Raw genomic sequence first — 20290 nt, 5'->3', positions numbered from 1 at the left:
TCTCTGAGCTATCTCTCTCCGGACATAAATCACCAGGACATAAATCAGCCGAGCAAAGAGAAAAGAGAAACGCCGAAAATCTACAAGCGGCGTCCCTGAAATATCTCAGGACGTAAATCAGCCGGAAGAAACAGCCGGGAGAAAAATGAACTCTACACAAACAGCACCTGCAGCCACCAAATCCCAGTTCAGGCACCACAGCAGGGAAAGGTTCCCAACCCAAGCAGGATTTTGGGGAGGAGGTTTGCTGCAACTGCAAACCCAATTTTGTATCATTTATTTAGGAAATTTCCAGAATGAAATGATCTTTGCTCACCTTTTCTTCCACCGTGACCTTTTTGAGATCCAGATCTGTGACTTGGAGCAGCATGAAAATCGCTGAGAGCCAATAACTGCCCTTTTCCTGAGGGAAAAATTTCCATTTTGTAAAAAAAAAATACAAAATTTCATCCAGCCTATATTGAATTCCAATCAGGTAAAATTCAATTTGTGTTAATAAATTGCAAAATGAAAGGTTTTTTACTCTGATGGGTGTCAAGACACTGCCCAAACTGAGCCTTTACAACTGAGTTGTTCAAAAGTTTGAAAACAAAATATTCAAAAGGCCAAAATGGGGATTTAAAAATGGAAAGTGATTTGATCAGATTTTGCTTAGGAGAAGGAAAAGCCTCTCAGATTGTGGAAGATCAGGAATAATCTATTTCAGGTATTTTTCCTGCTGATTTTATTGTGGGTCATGACAGATCAGCCTCATAAAAACCAATAGAAACATGGCAATTACAAGAAAAAATTAAAAACTATTAATATTTTTCTTCTTTCTGGCATTGGGAATGAGTGTAAAATTCACATAAAATTTAGGAATCACAAGGGTTTGGATAGAATTATCTTTGATCACTCAGGACAAATGTCCTGCCCACTTCTGGAGACAGAAACTGAGGCTAAAAGGATTCAACCATCAGGTTTATGTTCTCATTTTTGGCTCTTTCTTACCTGCAGAGGGTTTTTTAGGAGATTTAAATCCCTCAGGAGAGGCAGATCCTCAATCCATTTGAGCTCGCTCAGCTCAGCCACCTGAGCAGGGACAGAAACAGAGCAGAGATCAGAACCCAGGAGAGCCAGGCAGGGAAAATGAACATTTTAATGCCTGCTCCTCAAATCCGGGCATAAAAAAAATAATTCCAAACCAGAAAAGGGGTTTACATGTTAACTGTGAGGCACTTCCAGACAAAAGGAGAGGACTTGGCTGTTAGCTGGAGCAGCAGGATAATCCACACTGCAACTTCCAAGCATCTCCATTTTCCAGCTCTTTCAAATGTCAAGCCCTGACACATTTGGCTTTTTATGTGCTGATGTACTCGAGTGAGGCAATTCTGCAGGTAAATTCGTGCTCTGGCTGGGTAGGTTAAAGAAAAAAAGAAAAAATCCTTCTGAGGGTTTCTTTTCACTGAAGTTCAAGTTCATCCTACACATCCAAGGAGAAAAATCCTGGTCCTATTTTAAAGAAGGATAACCAAGGACTTTGAAACCAAAATCCTGGTCCTTTTTAAACCAAAATCCTCATCCTTTTTAAACCAAAATCCTGGTCCTTTTTTAATCAAAATCCTCATCCTTTTTAAACCAAAATCCTGGTCCTTTTTAAACCAAAATCCTGGTCCTTTTTTAACCAAAATCTTGGCCCTTTTTTAACCGAGGATAACAAAGGACTTTGAAACCAAAATCCTGGTCCTTTTTAAATCAAAATCCTCATCCTTTTTAAACCAAAATCCTAGTCCTTTTTTAATCAAAATCCTCATCCTTTTTAAACCAAAATCCTGGTCCTTTTTTTAACCAAGGAGTTTTAAACCAAAATCCTGGTCCTTTTTTAACCAAGGATAACAAAGGACTTTGAAACCAAAATCCTGGTCCTTTTTAACCAAAATCCTGGTCCTTTTTAACCAAAATCCTGGTCCTTTTTAAACCAAAAATCCTTTTTAAACCAAGGATAACCAAGGACTTTGAAACCAAAATCCTGGTCCTTTTTTAACCAAGGATTTTTAAACCAAAATCATGGTCCTTTTTTTTAACCAAGGATTTTTAAACCAAAATCATGGTCCTTTTTTAACCAAGGATAACCAAGGACTTTTTAAACCAAAATCCCAATTCTTTCTTAACCAAGGATAACCAAGGACTTTGAAACCAAAATCCTGGTCCTTTTTAACCAAAATCCTGGTCCTTTTTTAACCAAGGATTTTTAAACCAAAATCCTGGTCCTTTTTAACCAAAAATCCTTTTTAAACCAAGGATAACCAAGGACTTTGAAACCAAAATCCTGTTCCTTTTTTAACCAAGGATAACAAAGTACTTTTTAAACCAAAATCCTGTTCCTTTTTTAACCAAGGATAACAAAGGACTTTTGAAACCAAAATCCTGGTCCTTTTTAACCAAAATCCTGGTCCTTTTTTAACCAAGGATTTTTAAACCAAAATCCCGATTCTTTCTTAACCAAGGATAACCAAGGACTTTGAAACCAAAATCCTGGTCCTTTTTTAACCAAGGATAACCAAGGACTTTGAAACCAAAATCCTGTTCCTTTTTTAACCAAGGATAACAAAGGACTTTTTAAACCAAAATCCTGGTCCTTTTTTAACCAAAATCCTGGTCCTTTTTAAACCAAAAATTCTTTTTTAACCAAGGATAACCAAGGACTTTGAAACCAAAATCCTGGTCCTTTTAAACCAAAATCCTGGTCCTTTTTTAACCAAGGATTTTCAAACCAAAATCCTGGTCCTTTTTAACCAAAAATCCTTTTTAAACCAAGGATAACCAAGGACTTTGAAACCAAAATCCTGTTCCTTTTTTAACCAAGGATAACAAGGGACTTTTTAAACCAAAATCCTGGTCCTTTTTAACCAAAATCCTGGTCCTTTTTAACCAAAATCCTGGTCCTTTTTAAACCAAAAATTCTTTTTTAACCAAGGATAACCAAGGACTTTGAAACCAAAATCCTGGTCCTTTTAAAGTCCCTAAAAACATAACCCTCAACCCAAGCCTGCTCTAAATTCACTTTGAGATAAGAATAACCCCATTCAGAACAGTTTTGGTGAAGTTAAATGTGATTTAAGTGGATTTCTTAAATAAATCCCAGAATTCCAGCCACCAACAATTGGAAATCATTGAATATTTACAAACTACATACTTGCAGCTGAACCTGTTGGGGCCATTTTGTAAAAAAACCAAGAATTTAAGATAATTCTTAATGGTTGTGAGCTGAACTAACTCTGTGTGTTAATTAATTAAAACTCCCCTTTAAATTATCCTTCAGAAGGCAACATTAGAAAATAAAAAGTTCAAAATAACATTCAAAAAACTCACTGAACAATTTCAATGACATCATTCAGAGAGGCAAGTTTTGATGAGGTAAAATCAAGAGTTTTTCCTGTGCTGTAAAGAACAGTGGGAAATAAATAGGCACTGGAAGTGATGTTATTAATGTTAATAACAAGCACAGCATTAGAGTTTCCTGTCTGCTGCAATTGAGGCACCTTTAAATGTCAGGCAGAATAAAAAAAATGCACAGTGACTTGAATTAAATCCACTTGCAAGGAGAGAAAAATGACAGAAAATGTTCCACCGCTGCTTTGTATTTTTGTTTCCTTAGATTATCTTTTTTTCACACATCTTTGACGTCAAAGTGATTCATGAATTGATTTTTTTTTTTCACTTAAGGATGCTGGAAGATCAATATCAAAATTATTGTGGATATTTGGCTTGGCATTCAAAATTCAAAAGAGTTGGATGGTACCAATGTGTTTCCAGCACAGAAAATTGTGCTGCATGACAAAATCCACTTTTTTGGAGGTTTTTTTTTGCAGTTCTGTTTTGCAGGAAGTTTCCAGAAGAATCTGAGGTCATAAAATTGGGCTGGGAGGTATTAACAGCCCCCTCTGAGGCCTGGCAAGTAAAGATATTTTGGAATAATTGAGGTGGAAAATCTGCAAACTCATCCCTGCCTGACCCAATCCTCAGTGTGTGAGAGCACCAAAGTGGGGCCTGAGTGAAGAGAAAGCCACCTCAGATATTAAATAAGGGCTGAGAGTACACCAGGAACCAACGTGGGAAGTAGCAAAAAGAAAATAATTCAGATTTTCTAATCATTCCTTGCAGTGCTGGAGGATTTTTGGAGCCCTTCAAGGAATTTGTTGTTGAAAAATGAAATTATTCAGTGCTGTTGGAAGGAGGTGAGCCCAGCCTGGTACCTGGTTGTCCTCCAGGTTGATCACCTCCAGCAGGTCGTGCTCCTCCAAGCCTTGCAGGCTGTTTATTTTGTTGTTGGACAGATTCACACGCTGTAGGTTTTTCAAGCTCTTCAGCCCATCCACCTTCTCAATCTGGTTAAAGCTCTAAGAAAAATGAAAGCATAGAAATTGCAAATAAACCTCTATTAAAAATAATGTTCCCGAGGGAAAAAAGGAGTTATTTTTTGGATTTTAGGAGTTTTTGTCATGGAGAATCCTGTAAAAATAGGCTTTTATGCACTAGCCTCATGCACATCCTGATGTGTTACATTCCAGCTGAAAAACCTCTATGGAAAAGAACATTCCTGAATGGAAAAAAGAGAGTTATTTCTTGGATTTGAGGAATTTGGTTGTGGAGAATCCTGTCACAAATAGGCCTTTCTGCATTAGCCTCATGCACATCCTGATGTGTTTCATTTCTGCTGATAAACTTCTATGGAAAACAACATTCCAGAGGAGAAAAAAATTATTTGTTGGTTTTGAATATCTTTTCTTGAGGAGAATCCTGTCACAAATAGGCCTTTCTGCACTAGCCTCATGCACATCCTGATGTGTCACATTTCTGCTCATAAACCTCTATGGAAAACAACATTCCTGAGGGAAAAAAGGAGTTATTTGTTGGATTTGAGGACTTTTTGTCATGGAGAATCCTGTAAAATAGAGGATTAATGCATTGGCCTCAAGCCCATCCTGATGTGCCACCTTTCTGCAGATATACCTCTATGGAAAACAACATTCCTGAGGGAAAAAAGGAGTTATTTGTTGGATTTGAGGAATTTTTGTTGTGGAGAATTCTGTCAAAAATAGGCCTTTCTGCATTAGCCTCATGCACATCCTGATGTGCTATATTTCTGCAGATATATCCTTATGGAAAACAACTCCTTTTTCCCCTCAGGAATATTGTTTTCCATAGAGGTTCATCTGCAGAAATATAATACATCAGGATGTGCATGAGGCTAATTTTTGACAGGATTCTCCATAAGAAAGGATCCTCAAATCCCACAAATAACATTCCAAAAGGGAAAAAAGAGAGTTATTGGTGGGATTTGAGGAGTTTTTGTTGTGGAGAATCCTGTAAAACTAGGCTTTTATGCACTAGCCTCATGCACATCCTGATGTGTTACATTTTGGCTGATAAACCTCTATGAAAAACAACATTCCAGAAGGAAAAAAAAGAGAATTATTTGTTGGATTTGAGGATCCTTTCTTGTGGAGAATCCTGTCACAAATAGACCTTTATGCACGAGGCTCATGCACATCCTGATGTGCCACCTTTCTGCAGATATACCTCTATGGAAAACAACATTCCTGAGGGAAAAAAGGAGTTATTTGTTGGATTTGAGGAATTTTTGTTGTGGAGAATTCTGTCAAAAATAGGCCTTTCTGCATTAGCCTCATGCACATCCTGATATGTTATATTTCTGCTAATAAACCTCTATTAAAAACAACATTCCTGAGGAAAAAAAAAAGGAGTTATCTGTCTGGATTTGAGGATCCTTTCTCGTGGAGAATCCTATCACAAGTAGACTTTTCTGCATTAGCCTCATGCACATCCTGATGTGCTATATTTCTGCAGATATATCCTTATGGAAAACAACTCCTTTTTTCCCTCAGGAATATTGTTTTCCATAGAGGTTCATCTGCAGAAATATAGTACATCAGGATGTGCATGAGGCTAATGCAGAAAGGCCTATTTTTGACAGGATTCTCCATAAGAAAGGATCCTCAAATCCCACAAATAACATTCCAAAAGGGAAAAAACAGAGTTATTTGTGGGATTTGAGGAGTTTTTGTTGTGGAGAATCCTGTAAAACTAGGCTTTTATGCACTAGCCTCATGCACATCCTGATGTGTTATATTTTGGCTGATAAACCTCTATGAAAAACAACATTCCAGAAGGAAAAAAAGAGAATTATTTGTTGGATTTGAGGATCCTTTCTTGTGGAGAATCCTGTCACAAATAGACCTTTATGCACGAGGCTCATGCACATCCTGATGTGTTACATTTCTGCAGATATACCTGTATGGAAAACAACATTCCTGAGGGGAAAAAAGGAGTTATTTGTTGGATTTGAGGAATTTTGGTTGTGAAGAATCCTGTCACAAATAGGCCCTTCTGCATTAGCCTCATGCACATCCTGATGTGTTTAATTTCTGCTAATAAACTTCTATGGAAAACAACATTCGTGAGGCAAAAAAATAATTATTTGTTGGATTTGAGGACTTTTTGTCATGGAAAATCCTGTAAAATATAGGCCTTAATGTATTAGCCTCATGCACATCCTGATATATTTCTGCTGATAAACCTCTATGGAAAACAACATTTCTGAAGGAAAAAAAAAGAGTTATTTGTTGGATTTGAGGATTCTTTCTCATGGAGAATCCTGTCACAACAGGGCCTTTCTGCATTAGCCTCATGCACATCCTGATTTTCTATATTTCTGCAGATATACCTTTACGGAAAATAACTCAGTTTCCCCCCAGGAATGTTGTTTTCCATAGAGGTTTATAGCAGAATTTAACACATCAGGATGTGCATGAGGCTAATGCATTAAGGCCTATTTTTACAGGATTCTCCATGACAAAGGATCCTCAAATCCCACAAATAACATTCCAGAAGGAAAAAAAGAGAGTTATTTGTTGGATTTGAGGATCCTTTCTCATGGAGAATCCTGTCACAAATAGGCCTTTCTGCATTAGCCACATGCACATCCTGATGTGTTTAATTTCTCTTAATAAACTTCTATGGAAAACAACATTCGTGAGGCAAAAAAAGAATTATTTGTTGGATTTGAAGATCTTTTCTTGAGGAGAATCCTGTTGCAAATAGACCTTTCTGCACTAGCCTCATGCACATCCTGATGTGTCACATTTCTCCTCATGGAAAAAAGGAATCACCTCTCTCCTGATTAGCTTATCTCCAACTCACCTTGAAGAGACAACAACAATAAAAAGAGCTCTAATATTTTTTTAAAACTGATGTTGGCCCAAGAACACTCCTGTTACCACCCAGCTCAAAATTTAGAACACAGAGATGCATGGAAAATTATGGAATATGTATACATAAATACATTGAATTTCCCTCTGTAATCATGGCTCCATTTACACTTGTGATTACAGAATAAATAATGAAAAAATTAAGGTGGGATAGAGAAGAGACAGGCTGAGGGTTGGGAATGTTCCCCTGGAGCAGGGAAGGCTCCAGGGAGAGCTCCCAGCACATTGCAGGGCCTGCAGGGGCTCCAGCAGAGCTGCAGAGGGACTGGGGACAAGGCCTGCAGGGACAGCACACAGGGAATGGCTCCCACTGCCAGAGGGCAGCCATGGGTGGCATCTTGGCAATGAGGAATTCCTGCCTGGGCTGGCATTGCCACAGCAGCTGGGGCTGCCCCTGATCCCTGCAGTGCCCAAGGCCAGGCTGGAGCAGCCTGGGATGGTGGCATTGGAATGGGATGGGCTTGAAGGGCCCTTCCCACCCAAACCATTCTGGGATTTGGGACACTCAGAATCCATCCCCAGGGGTTTTTATGGAAGTTGGGGATGGCAAAGGGAAGGGAGACCCTTCCTGGAGTGCTGAGATTGCCAGTGAAGCCCCCAGAGCCCAAAATCCCTTCCTAGAGAGGAGTTGGGGTGGGGATGGATCCAATGCCAGGCTGGGAGAGCTGGGAATGGAGGGAATTCCCTGGAGAGGGAGCCTGGGGTGGGATTTTGGGAAGGGATTCCCAGAGCAGCTGGGGCTGCCCCTGATCCCTGCAGTGCCCAAGGTTGGACACTGGGGCTGGAGCAGCCTGGGACGGTGGGAGGTGTCCCTGCCATGGCAGGGGTGGCACTGGGTGACCTTGAAGGTCCCTTCCCACCCAAACCATTCCATGATTCCATAATTCCCTGATATGATACCAAAATCTCTCTGGAATTCATAAATCCACATTAACACACATCAAGTGAAGGCTTCATTCACTGTCAGTGAACAGCACAGAAATGTTTAAAAAATAATAATTAAAAAACCCCAATTTTCCTGTCAATTCTTCCAGACTTGCCCACACAAAACGCCCCAAATTTTTGAGAACCAACCCTCAGAGTTTTTTCAAACAAGGCCCTGATTTCTCACTGGCCTCCAGATGGTTCCATTCCTCAGGGCCTCACAAACCAGAGACTTTCTGCCCAAAGTCCAAGCAGGGACAACAATTCCCTGTCCCACACATCCCCAGATGGCCTCTCCACAGGATTCCTCCTCCATAGCCTTGCAAATTTTATTTTTCCATCAGCCTCACCTTGTGCTGAAAGCTTGGAAGCCTCATCTTCTATTAATAAATATTTAGGAACTGTAGAAATAAATAAGGCAGCTGACTCTAATGTTAATCCAGTTGTCTGTCCTTGACATTTTTCCTGACTTTTAAATGTTTAATTAGGTTATTAATAGCACGGAGGCTTCGTTAGCCCTCTGGTTAATCAGGTACAGTTCAGAGCTGGAAATGCAAAATGCTGGGCCAGAGGTGCACAGAAAATTCTGGGAACAAAAGGAATTTGGGGATGGATCCTTTAAAAGCAGTAAATTCCTAAGGGTCCAGTTCATTAAAGCTGTGCTTCTTATTTTATTTTTTTTCCTTTGCAAACATGAGTGGAATTTCTTTTTTTTTTTTTCTTTGAAAACATGAGTGGAGTAAAGGGATTTTTGGTACAGCAAAGCAGAATTTACAGGTTTTGAAGTGTTCCTCCCAAATGTCAGAACTTTCTGCTCTATTCAAATTTAGAAAAGAAAAGCTCAAGGGGAGAGAAAGCTGAGGAGAAAGAAAGAAGAAGAAAAGAAAGAAGAAGGAAAGAAGAAGAAAAACAAGAAGGAAAGAAGAAGAAAAGGGGAAGAAATGAAGATGGAAAAAGGAAGGAAAAAGGAAGGAAAAAGGAAGGGAAAAGGAAGGAAAAAAGAAGAAAAGGGGAAGAAAAGGGGAAGAAAAGGGGAAGAAAAGGAAGAAGAAAAGGAAGAAGAAAAGGAAGAAGAAAGAAGAAAAAGAAGGGAGAAAGAACAAAGAAAGAAGGAGAAAGAAGGAGAAAGAAGGATAATAATAATAATAATAATAATAATAATAATAGCAATAGCAACTGCATTTTATTCTAATTACTTCCAATTTTTAAAGAAAATGCTCAGCTTAAATCTCTTTCCACCATTTCCACCTGGCTAATTAACAAAGACAAGCAGTGTTATCAATAGTGATATCAGCCCCTCAGAACCCCAAATGAGATTTAATAAGATTTAACTGTTAACAATTTCACTTTGGCCAGAGCAGATTCCCAAGGGAATTCCTGGTGGCCCTTTAAACAAAGCAGGAATTCAGGGCACACGGTGAAGGAGGGACTTGCTGTGGCTCAAATTTGGAGAAAAAAAAGCATTAAAGTATTTTAAAAGTATTTAGGAAAAAGCTCCTCTTACTCCTAGAGCTCCTTTCAGAACATTTCCATGGGATTTGGCCAATCTGAGTCGATATTTCCCAATAAAAATGAGACCAAATTCCAATTTATTGCCACTGAGAGCTCCTGGATGTATCCTAGATGTGAAATCTAATTTTATTAGCATTATTTGAATATATTATTCAAAAGATGCTACATGTGAACACCTTCCCTGAACGCCTCAGCAGCCAAGAGCCAATCGGAGCTGGTATTTTCTATATCAAATTTTACAGAATAGAAGAAAAACCTTTAAATGTTTTAAAAGGATTGGAAAAAGAATATTTCTATTCCTGAAAAGGGATTCATTCACTTCACCTCAAATATTTATGTGGGTGCTTAAAACTAATGTAGCCAATAGGAACTCTGTAAAGCACTTTTGGGATTTATTTTTGATGTTCCATTAAATATTTTTCCATTCTTATTAGAAAGTAAAAGCTGTTTAAAAGCAGCCTGTTGCTTTTGGAGAGTTTGGATTGCATTAAAAATAGGTTTGGGTTGTGTTTCGATGCAACATTTGTATTATTAAATTTGAAAATTTATTGTATTTGTATTATTAGTTTTGAAAGTGTATAGTATTGTAGATATTTCTCATAATTTGTTATGTAATTATCTTCATATTGATTATATTGATAAAAATTTATTATTATATAATAATATAAAAATATAATACATATATTATATATAATGTATATTAGACATATTATATGTGTTATATAATATATTTTACTTATAAAATACATAGCATATAATATATATAGTATTTATTATATATGTGACATTATAAAATATATAACATAAAATAATATATAATATCTAATATAACATATAATATAATGTATATGATACATAATATGACAAAATACGATATATAATATATAATGTAGTATATATTATATATTATATATTATATATTATATATTATATATCAATTAAAATATATAATATATAATATAACATAATAGTATATTATATAATTATACTATATTATATAACTATACTATATTGTATAATATAACATTACATTATATAACATTATATTACACTACATTACATATTACATATTACATTATATTATATTGCATTATATTATATTACATTATATATAATGTATATTAGAAATAGTATATTATAGATATTATATGTGTTATGTAAAATATTTTATTTATAAAGTATAATATATAATATAACATATAATGTATATGTTGTAATATGATATAAAATATGATATATAATATGATATATAATAGGATATACAATATATAATGTAGGATATAATATATAATATATAATATATAATATATAATATATAAGATATAAGATATAAGATATAATATATTATATATTATATATTATATATTATATATTATATATTATATATTATATATTATATATTATATATTATATATTATATATTGTATATATCAAATACAATATAATATAACATCATAGTATATTATATAATTATACTATATTATACAATTATACTATATTGTATAATATAGCATTACATTATATTACATATTATATTACATTATATTACATATTATATTACACTACATTACATATTACTTATATTATATTATATAATATTATATTAGATATTATATTATATCATATTATATTAGATATTATATTATATTATATTATATTATATTATATTATATTATATTATATTACATTATATTATATCATATGACATTATATCATATGACATTATATCATATGACATTATATAGTATATAGTACCAAATAATACATAATAAAATATATACTATAAAATAATATATAATGCAAAATAATATATATTACATTTCTTATCTTCATATTTACAATATTCTATTTATTATTTACATGAAGTTCTTGCTCTCTGGCTAAGAGGCAGGCAGGAAAAGCCTCAGAATGAATTTTCCTTACCAGGTTGAGGACCCTGATGGGCAGGTTGTGCAGGCCCCTGATGGCAGCCAGCCTGTTGTGTGCCAGCCCCAGCTGGGTCAGGCTGTGACACTGCTCCAGCCCTCGGATCTCCTCAATCTCATTGTCTGTGCACGGCTCTCAGGAGAAAAACATCAGCGGAACACAAAACCTGAGCAGTAATGAGGCGATAAATCAACAAATTGGGGTTATGGGCTGGGGAGCTGGACAGGGAAGGATTTATCCTGAAGGGCTTTAAATCCTACTGCTCCTGCAGAAATTATTCAAGTTGTAATTTTATGGGGTTATTTTAGTTTAAATGATACCTGTTGTGTCCTGGCCATCTGTCCTGAGAGGAGAAAGTTCATTTTAAATTAACGTCACAGTTATAAACAGTAGCACAAGTAATTAGAATTCCTCTCAGGGAACCTCAGCACTACCAGAACTCCTCAAATTCCCTAAACAAAGAACTTTTGACAACAAATCCAGTTCCAATTCCTCCTTGAAATGCATGAAGTGAGAGGAACCTGACCCTGATCTGCCCAAAATCAGGTAAAACTCTGGGACTCTTTGGTGACTGGAGTTAATCAGAAGTTTGAATAAAGAAAAATTAAAGTTTAAGCCACAAGCATCAATGTGAGGCAGCAAATTGCTCAGCCCTGTATAATAATAAATTCAATTTTTGCCTTTTCATGACTCACTATAAAGCTTCGTCACTTCTTTTTGGCCAAGTTGCGTCTCTCTCTGGTTGGACAATTCCTCCCTTTGGAAAGCTCTCAGGTGTGCACAAAAAAAGGAGAAAATTACCTGAAAATGTGCATCAAAATTCACTAAAAATGGAGAGGAAAGGTGAGTCTGTCACTGGGAAAGGGATGGGAAACGTTTCTGCTGCTGCAGGAGATTTCAGAGGGGATTAAAATCTGATTAACAATCAGAATAAAAATCAATTTATCAGATTAACAATCTGATTAAAAATCTGATTGTTCTACCAGGTGAGGAGAATTTGACACAGATTGGGGCCACTGAATTCTGAATTTCCAGTCCTGCCCTCATTTTCCTCTTTTTTAGGGGTTTCTCTTGTGTATATGAAAACATTTTTATCCCCATTTCACCAAATGAAGAAATCCAAGGCACCACAAAACCAAACCAAAAACTACACAGCAGCTCCACAAGACAAATACTCAATTTTATTTTTTTTTTTAAATTTTCTCCCCTTTTAAATTTTTCTAGAGAGGTTTTTGCTGCATTATGGAAAATTAGGATTGCAAAAGAAAAGTGGTTTGGTGCCATTTTGTGATAGGATTTGTGTCACTTGCACGCTTTGTAGAGTGGGAAGAACACAAATAACTATTTTTTAAAATAAAAAATTATTTTAATAACATAATATGATATATTATATTTGTATATAATATATATTATATACAAATATAATATAATAATATACATATATAATATATATTATATAATATACATAATATATATGTATATGATAAAATATATATTATATATGCATATAACACATACTATATTTATTATATATATTTCTTTTATATATATAATTTAAATTTTATCTTTAAATTATATAACATATAATATATAATATATAATATATAATATATAATATATAATATATAATATATAATATATAATATATAATACATAATATATTATATATTATACATTATATATTATACATAATATATTATATATTATACATAATATATTATATATAATTATATTACATAAAGTATAATTATATTATATATATTCATATAGTGTATGTTATATTTTAACACCATCAATGCTGAAGTAAATTAAGCTCAGTCTCAGCACCAGAATTACAATTTTATCTCAATTCTAAGGACAAACTGACATGAAGGGGAAAATACAAAGAAAACAGGTATTTATCCGAAGAAATAGCAAAATAAATCAATTTTTCTCCCATTTAAGATTCCCCAAAGGATACAATCCAGCAGCAGCTTGGTAAGTGAGTGGTATTCTGATAAATCTTTCATTTTTGGGATTTGATTGTGTGAAAAATCTACTTCCTAAAGGAAAAAAAAAAAGAGAGGAATTTGGGGTTATTTCTTCAGCATTTTACTCTGGCTGGGGGTTTGTTCCACCCTCCCACCATATGCAGGGGTTCAGTGAGGAAAAAAATAAATGTAAATGTAAATGTAAATGTAAATGTAAATGCAAATGTAAATGTAAATGTAAATGTAAATGTAAATGTAAATCAGACACAAAGATTTGGGAAAGGAAAATGGAAAAGTAAAATGTGAATCGAGGTAAAAAAAGAAGAATAAAAAAGGAACAAAATTCGACTTGCTCAAATACATCTAACTTAGATTCAGAAAATGGTTTTGAATTTAAAACTTTAATTTTTTTTATTTAATTTTTTTTCAGACTTACCCTGAGGTTTTTAGGGGCTTTAAAGTTGAAATAAGTGGTCAGTTCATTATTGGAAGCATTCAGCTCTACTAAATAAGGCATGTGACTGACACAGGAAAGATCTAGAAAAGAAATAAAATGTCAAATGCTGAGCCTGAATGCAAAGATCATCCCAGCAAAATGTGATAATTACATCCTGCAGCAATTAAGAGTTAATTTAGAGCTGCATGTGCAGAAAGTGATGCCTGAAATGCAGAATATTAACACCTTCTCCTAGAGGGGAAAAAAAGGTTTATAAACCATAAAGAATAAATATCCAAGTCAGACATTTAGTTTTCATTATGCCTTGAAACAAGAATTTATTTTTATATTTTTAGATATCATTATGATAATATAATATATTATAATATTAATATAATACAATAAAACAATATATTATATTATATTATATTATATTATATTATATTATATTATATTATATTATATTATATTGTATTATTATTTTAATATTCTAATATAATGTTGTAATATAATATAATATAATATAATATAATATAATAATTACATAATAATTACATAATATCATATTATATACTACTATTATTTTTCAGCCTTCTGTCTGTATCCTTTCTGTATTCTATAGTATAGTATAGTATAGCATAGCATTGCATAATATAATATAATATAATATAATATAATATAATGCAATATAATGCAATATAATGCAACATAATGTAATATAATGCAATATAATATAATGCAATGTAATGTAATGTAATATAATGTATTATATTGCATTATATTATATTACATTAATATAATGAAATTACGTATTAATATATGTAATTATATATTATATAAATATCTTTTAAAATGATCTAATTATATATTATATAATTATATATAATTTAATTCTATAATTTTATATAATATAATGTATATAAATTTATATAATTTTATATAATATAATGTAATGTGATATAATATAATACAATATGATATAATGTAATGTAATGTAAATTAGCCTTCCAAGAACACGGAGTCAGATTCATCATTTCCTTCCTGCCACACCCCTTCACCTTGATATCTGCTGGGATTTTATTTTTGGGTGATAAACTGAGAGTTTGAGCTCCATGTTCCGCTGTTGATGGGCAGTGGAGATTTTGGGCAAATTTTCATTATTATCTTTTTAGCCTTCTGTAAGTATCATTTCTGTACTCTTTACTATAACATAACATAGTACACTATAATGTAATGTAATATAATGTAATGTAATGCATTGTAATGTAATATAATACTGCATTAATATATGTAATAATATATATTATATATTATATATTATATATTATATATTATATATTATATATTATATATTATATATTATATATTATATATAATGGATTATAGAATTATTTAATATCTATATTATATATAATGTAATTACATAATATAATATAATTATATAATGTTATGTAATACAATGTAATACGATGTGATACGATATAATATAATATAATATAATATAATATAATATATTACATTATATTATATTACATTAATACAATGTAATTATGTATTAATATATGTAATTATATATTATATATTATATAACATATCTTATAAAATTAACTAATTATATATTATATAATTATATATAATTTAATTATATAATATATATAATTAGATAATTTTATATAATACAATGTAATGTAATGTAATGTAATGTAATGTAATGCAATGCAATGCAATGCAATAATAAATTAGACTTCTAAGAACATGGAGTCAGATCCATAACTTCCTTCTTGAAATGGGGGACCCCAAAAATGCCAGACCCCTTCACCTTGATATCTGCTGGGGTAATAAACTGAGAATTTGAGTTCCATGTTCTCTCCATGTGCTGCTCTTAATGGGCCGTGGAGATTTTGGGATTTTGGAGGAGATCAAGCCCGGCTCTGTGCAACGTTTAACGCCATTAACATGTCAGCCGGGCTTTGTGACACTAAAACTCCGTGCTCCAGTGAATTCCTCATCTGAAACAGCTTCACAAGGCAGGAATTTGTGCTTCATTTACTCCATACCATTAATTTTATTGGAGGAAAGCTCCATTTTCTGCAGGTGAATGTATCCGGAGAGAATGCTGATGTCACTCAGCCCACGACCCTGGAAAAGGGAAAGGATTTTAATCACAATTTTAATAACCGGTTAATAACTCTGCTCACTCAAAGTCCCTCCAGCTGCAGCAGGACAAGGTGACATTACAAAAAGTGATGGTGGAGCGGCCAGAAATGGAGAAAATGCCAAAAAAAAAGACTTTAAAACAACACAACCACTTCAACTTTAAAACAACACAACCACTTCAACTTCCTGAATGCAGCATTCCTGGTGATTTACACATCCCTCTACTTTTTTTTCCTCCAGCTGACTGAAGGAGGAAGATACATTTTTCACACCCTAGGACTGGATAGGGAAAAAAATATAATAAAATAATAGTGATAATTATAATTAAAATATTACAATATAATATAAACAAAATAATAATGCACAATATATAATATATAAAATAATATAAATGTAATTAATATTATAATATAATATACATATAATTATATTATATAAATATAATGATAATTAAATAATAATAATTTTAAAATCTCAGTGCTGATGCTAATACATGAAAAAAAAACCCAACAAATCACCACTCTGGGAGTCAGCTGGAGCCACTGTGAATCTTAGCAAAAACCCTATTTTTATAATCATGTTATTGTCATTAACATGAAACAGGCAATGACAAAAATCTGCCTCTGAAAATCTTGTTTTTTAACAAGCCTTTTTTTCCCAACGATTTGCTGTTGAAAAAAAGGCTAATAATATATATAATATTATATATAATAATAATATATACATATCTATATTCTATATATAATTTGTTTTTATATTTATATATATATAATATTATACAAAATATGTATTTCTATTTTTAGATATAATTTATATTTATAGTTTTATATCTATGATATCTAATATTATATAAAATATATGTTTCTATTTTATACATAATTTATTTTTATATTTTATATCTATTTTATATCTAATATTACATAAAATATATATTTATCTTTTTATATATAATTGATTTTCATATGTTTATATCTATTATATGTATAATACTGTATGAAATCTATATTTATATTTTAATATATAATTGATTTTTATATTTTTATATCTATTATATATATAGTATGATATGAAAGCTATATATTTATTTCATACATAATTGAGGTTTTATATTTTTATACTATTGTATATATTTTATTATATTATATGTATTATATTGTATTGTATTATATTATATTATATTATATTATATTTACATTAATATTTTATATATAATTGATTTTTATATTCTAATATATTAAAAATATTTTAATATATTATTTTTATATTCAAAAAAAGGGAACATTTGTGCAGAAAAGCACCTTAAAATGATGTTTTTTTGCTGGTACTCACTGGCAGTGACAGGTGAAGATAAACGTACTCAGTGCCGGGGGCGGAGCGGCCGAAGGTGTGGAGCCCCTCAGCGGCCGTGTCTTCATCCAACACCTCCTGCAAGTGACCCTGAAAACACCAGGAAAAGGGAAAAAATGGATTTAGAGGAGATTTATGAGGGGAAATTCCCACTGGGAGAACCCCGAGGCTGCTGGGGTTCAGGTGGGAACAGGGTTGATAAAAGTCCTCTGTCGCTGGGATGTTTTATCAAAAATTCCTTTTGGCAGGATCTTTTCTCCTGGGAAGCGGGGAAGCTTCAGCGTCTCCATGTTTTGTTACTTTGGAATGTGATTTGGAGAATTGTTTATCCAGCATGTGAATTGTTTTTAATTAATGACCAATCACACTCCAGCTGTGCCAGACTCTGCTCAGTCACAAGATTTTATTATTCATTCTTTGCCAGTGTTCTGATGAAATCCCTTCTCTTTCTTCAGTGTAGTTTTAGTATATAATTTTCTTTTAACATAATTGTATCAAAAAATAATAAATCAGCCTTCTGAGAACATGGAGCCAAGACTCTCATCTCTTCCCTTGTCTGTGTCATTGTCATATTTTCTGGAAAAATCCTCTTTGCCCAGGAATCTTCTCCTGAGAAGCCTCAGAGAAAAAGGAAAACAATATTCTCTCATTTGCTTCTGCTGTGTTTTGCTGCTTTGGAATGCGGTTGGAGATTGTTTATCCAACAGGTGATTGTTCCATTGGTTTCATGGGAATTGTTTTAATTAATGGCCAATTATGGTCAGGCTGTGTGGGTCTCTGAGGAGCCAGTCATGAGTATTTCATTATTATCTTATTAAGCCTTCTGTCTGTATCCTTTCTGTATTCTTTAGTATAGTTTTAGTGTATAATTCTCTTTTAATATAATATATATCAGAAAATAGTAAATCAGCCTTCTGAAACATGGAGTCAGATTCTCATCTCTTCCCTCATCTGTGTCACATTCATATTTTCTGGAAAATCCCTTTGCCCAGGATGCTTCTCCTGGGAAGCTGAGAGGCCTCAGAGAAAAAGGAAAACAATATTCTCTCATTTGCTTCTCCTGTGTTTTGCTGCTTTGGAATGTGGTTGGAGATTGTTGGACACTTTGGAGAAAGAGAACTGTGAAAGATGGGACCCATCAGGGGTAATTTTAGATGATCGGCTTTAAAGCATCTACAACATAATGTAACAAAAGCTGATAGGCCAAGAAACACTTATAACGTCTTGTGATTAGGAAATAATTTGCTTCTGATTGTGATGGTGTGAATTATAACATCTGTATTGTCTCATCCTTCACGTGAGACTGAAAATAGAATAAAAGTTTTTGAAACATCTCTTAGCTGCCCCATCTCTAGCTCAGAAAACAGCTTAATCCAACAGAGACCAAGATAAAGAACAGAATAATTTCATTATAGCACCTACATGTTATAGCGAGGGAGAGCACAGAATAATTTCCACAGGGCAAAATATGAGGTGATATTTTGTGGTGTTGGGATTTAAATCTGGGCAGGGCAGGGAGAGAAAATTCACACGTGTCCATGGGATTTATTGAAGCTCAGGCTGGGAATTTAAGCAGGAAATTGGGTTAATTTGGCCATATATTTGCCAGGCAGTTTATCCTTAATCTTATATGGCCAGGAGCACTTGGCAGTGCTGGGTTAATGGCTGGAATTGACAATTTTCAAAGTTTTTTTCCCAATCTAATTGATTTTGAGAGAGAGAGAGACACAAGCCATGAGGACCCCGGACACCACGGCGAAGGGAGGGACCCTAAAAAAAGCAGAAATCGGAGGTGCCGCCCTTCTTCCCCCGAAATCCGCACCGAGGAGGGAAAGAACAGCTCCCTCCCATGCCCACACCCCTCCCCACACAGCCCTGGGCCGAACCTTTGAGCGCTCCGACTCTTCCTCCCCGTCCTCCTCCTCCTGCTCATCCTCGCCGTGAGGGGCGCCGGGCCGGGGCTTCTCCTGGAGTAACTCCTCAGCGAGCGTCTGCGGCGGCTCCTCAGGAGGGGGAAGCGGCTCCCCGGGGCTGCTTTCTGTGCCGTTCTCCTCGCCGCCCGCCATGAGCTGTGATAAGGAGAGAGGAGACGGAGGAAACTCCGCTATAGGCGCTGTCCCTGCTCAGCCCAGGCCGCCGCCATTTGTTTACGCGTTGCTATGGAAACGGGAAGCACCGGTGATTGGCTCCAACCGCCCCGCCAGCCAATAGGAGCGCAGAGCGTGCAGCGGGGCAGCATGGGAGTTGTAGTTCGGCTCCCTGAGGGAGCCCTTAGCCTCGCTCCCGCGTTATTGTGAAAAATGCCTATTTTATGATTGGCTTTTTGCAAATATTCAAATGAATATTATATATGTTGTGTTAGAAAGTGATGCTGTGTTAATCTTCTTAAGTAGTGTGTTGAAGATAGTTTTAGGTTATAACATAGGGTTAAAATAGAAACTATGCTAGGTAGGATGCTTTTTTTTTTCTAAAGAAAGGACTCGCAGCGAGATAGCGGCTACAGGACACCTGAATCTTTCAGAGAAAGAGAATTTATTGCCCCATTATCAGGAGAAATGAACTTCTTCCTGCCTCATTTGGGTAGGATGACACCATCAGGATTCAGAGGAACAAGCTGACACTGCCCAGACACAATTTTGTGTTTGAATGGAATTTGTGCATCATGTATGAGGTGTATGAATATTCAACAGGTTATTGTTTTTAAGGCTTAATCCTCTGTTAACGTGGGGCCCTTTTCAGGCTAATGT

General features: G+C 34.1%; 1 protein-coding gene across 1 annotated transcript in view; it reads right to left on the bottom strand.

Moving 5' to 3' along the window:
- Window positions 1–19609, bottom strand: part of LRGUK (leucine rich repeats and guanylate kinase domain containing) — a 59149-nt gene extending 39540 nt beyond the window's left edge. Inside the window, exons 1-9 of the mRNA XM_058805972.1 lie at window positions 19430–19609; window positions 17526–17633; window positions 16097–16178; window positions 14040–14140; window positions 13594–13675; window positions 11631–11755; window positions 4236–4379; window positions 991–1071; window positions 317–403 (exon numbers count right to left, since the gene is read on the bottom strand). Of these exons, the coding sequence (XP_058661955.1) occupies window positions 317–403; window positions 991–1071; window positions 4236–4379; window positions 11631–11755; window positions 13594–13675; window positions 14040–14140; window positions 16097–16178; window positions 17526–17633; window positions 19430–19609 (990 nt within the window). The remainder of the gene's footprint in view (window positions 1–316; window positions 404–990; window positions 1072–4235; window positions 4380–11630; window positions 11756–13593; window positions 13676–14039; window positions 14141–16096; window positions 16179–17525; window positions 17634–19429) is intronic.
- Window positions 19610–20290: the final 681 nt, after the last annotated feature.

The sequence above is a fragment of the Ammospiza caudacuta genome, chromosome 5 (genome assembly GCF_027887145.1).
Source record: "Ammospiza caudacuta isolate bAmmCau1 chromosome 5, bAmmCau1.pri, whole genome shotgun sequence".
Lineage (NCBI taxonomy): Eukaryota > Metazoa > Chordata > Aves > Passeriformes > Passerellidae > Ammospiza > Ammospiza caudacuta.
The sequence above is the reverse complement of the archived record's forward strand: the minus strand, read 5'-3'. Positions and strand labels throughout refer to the sequence as shown.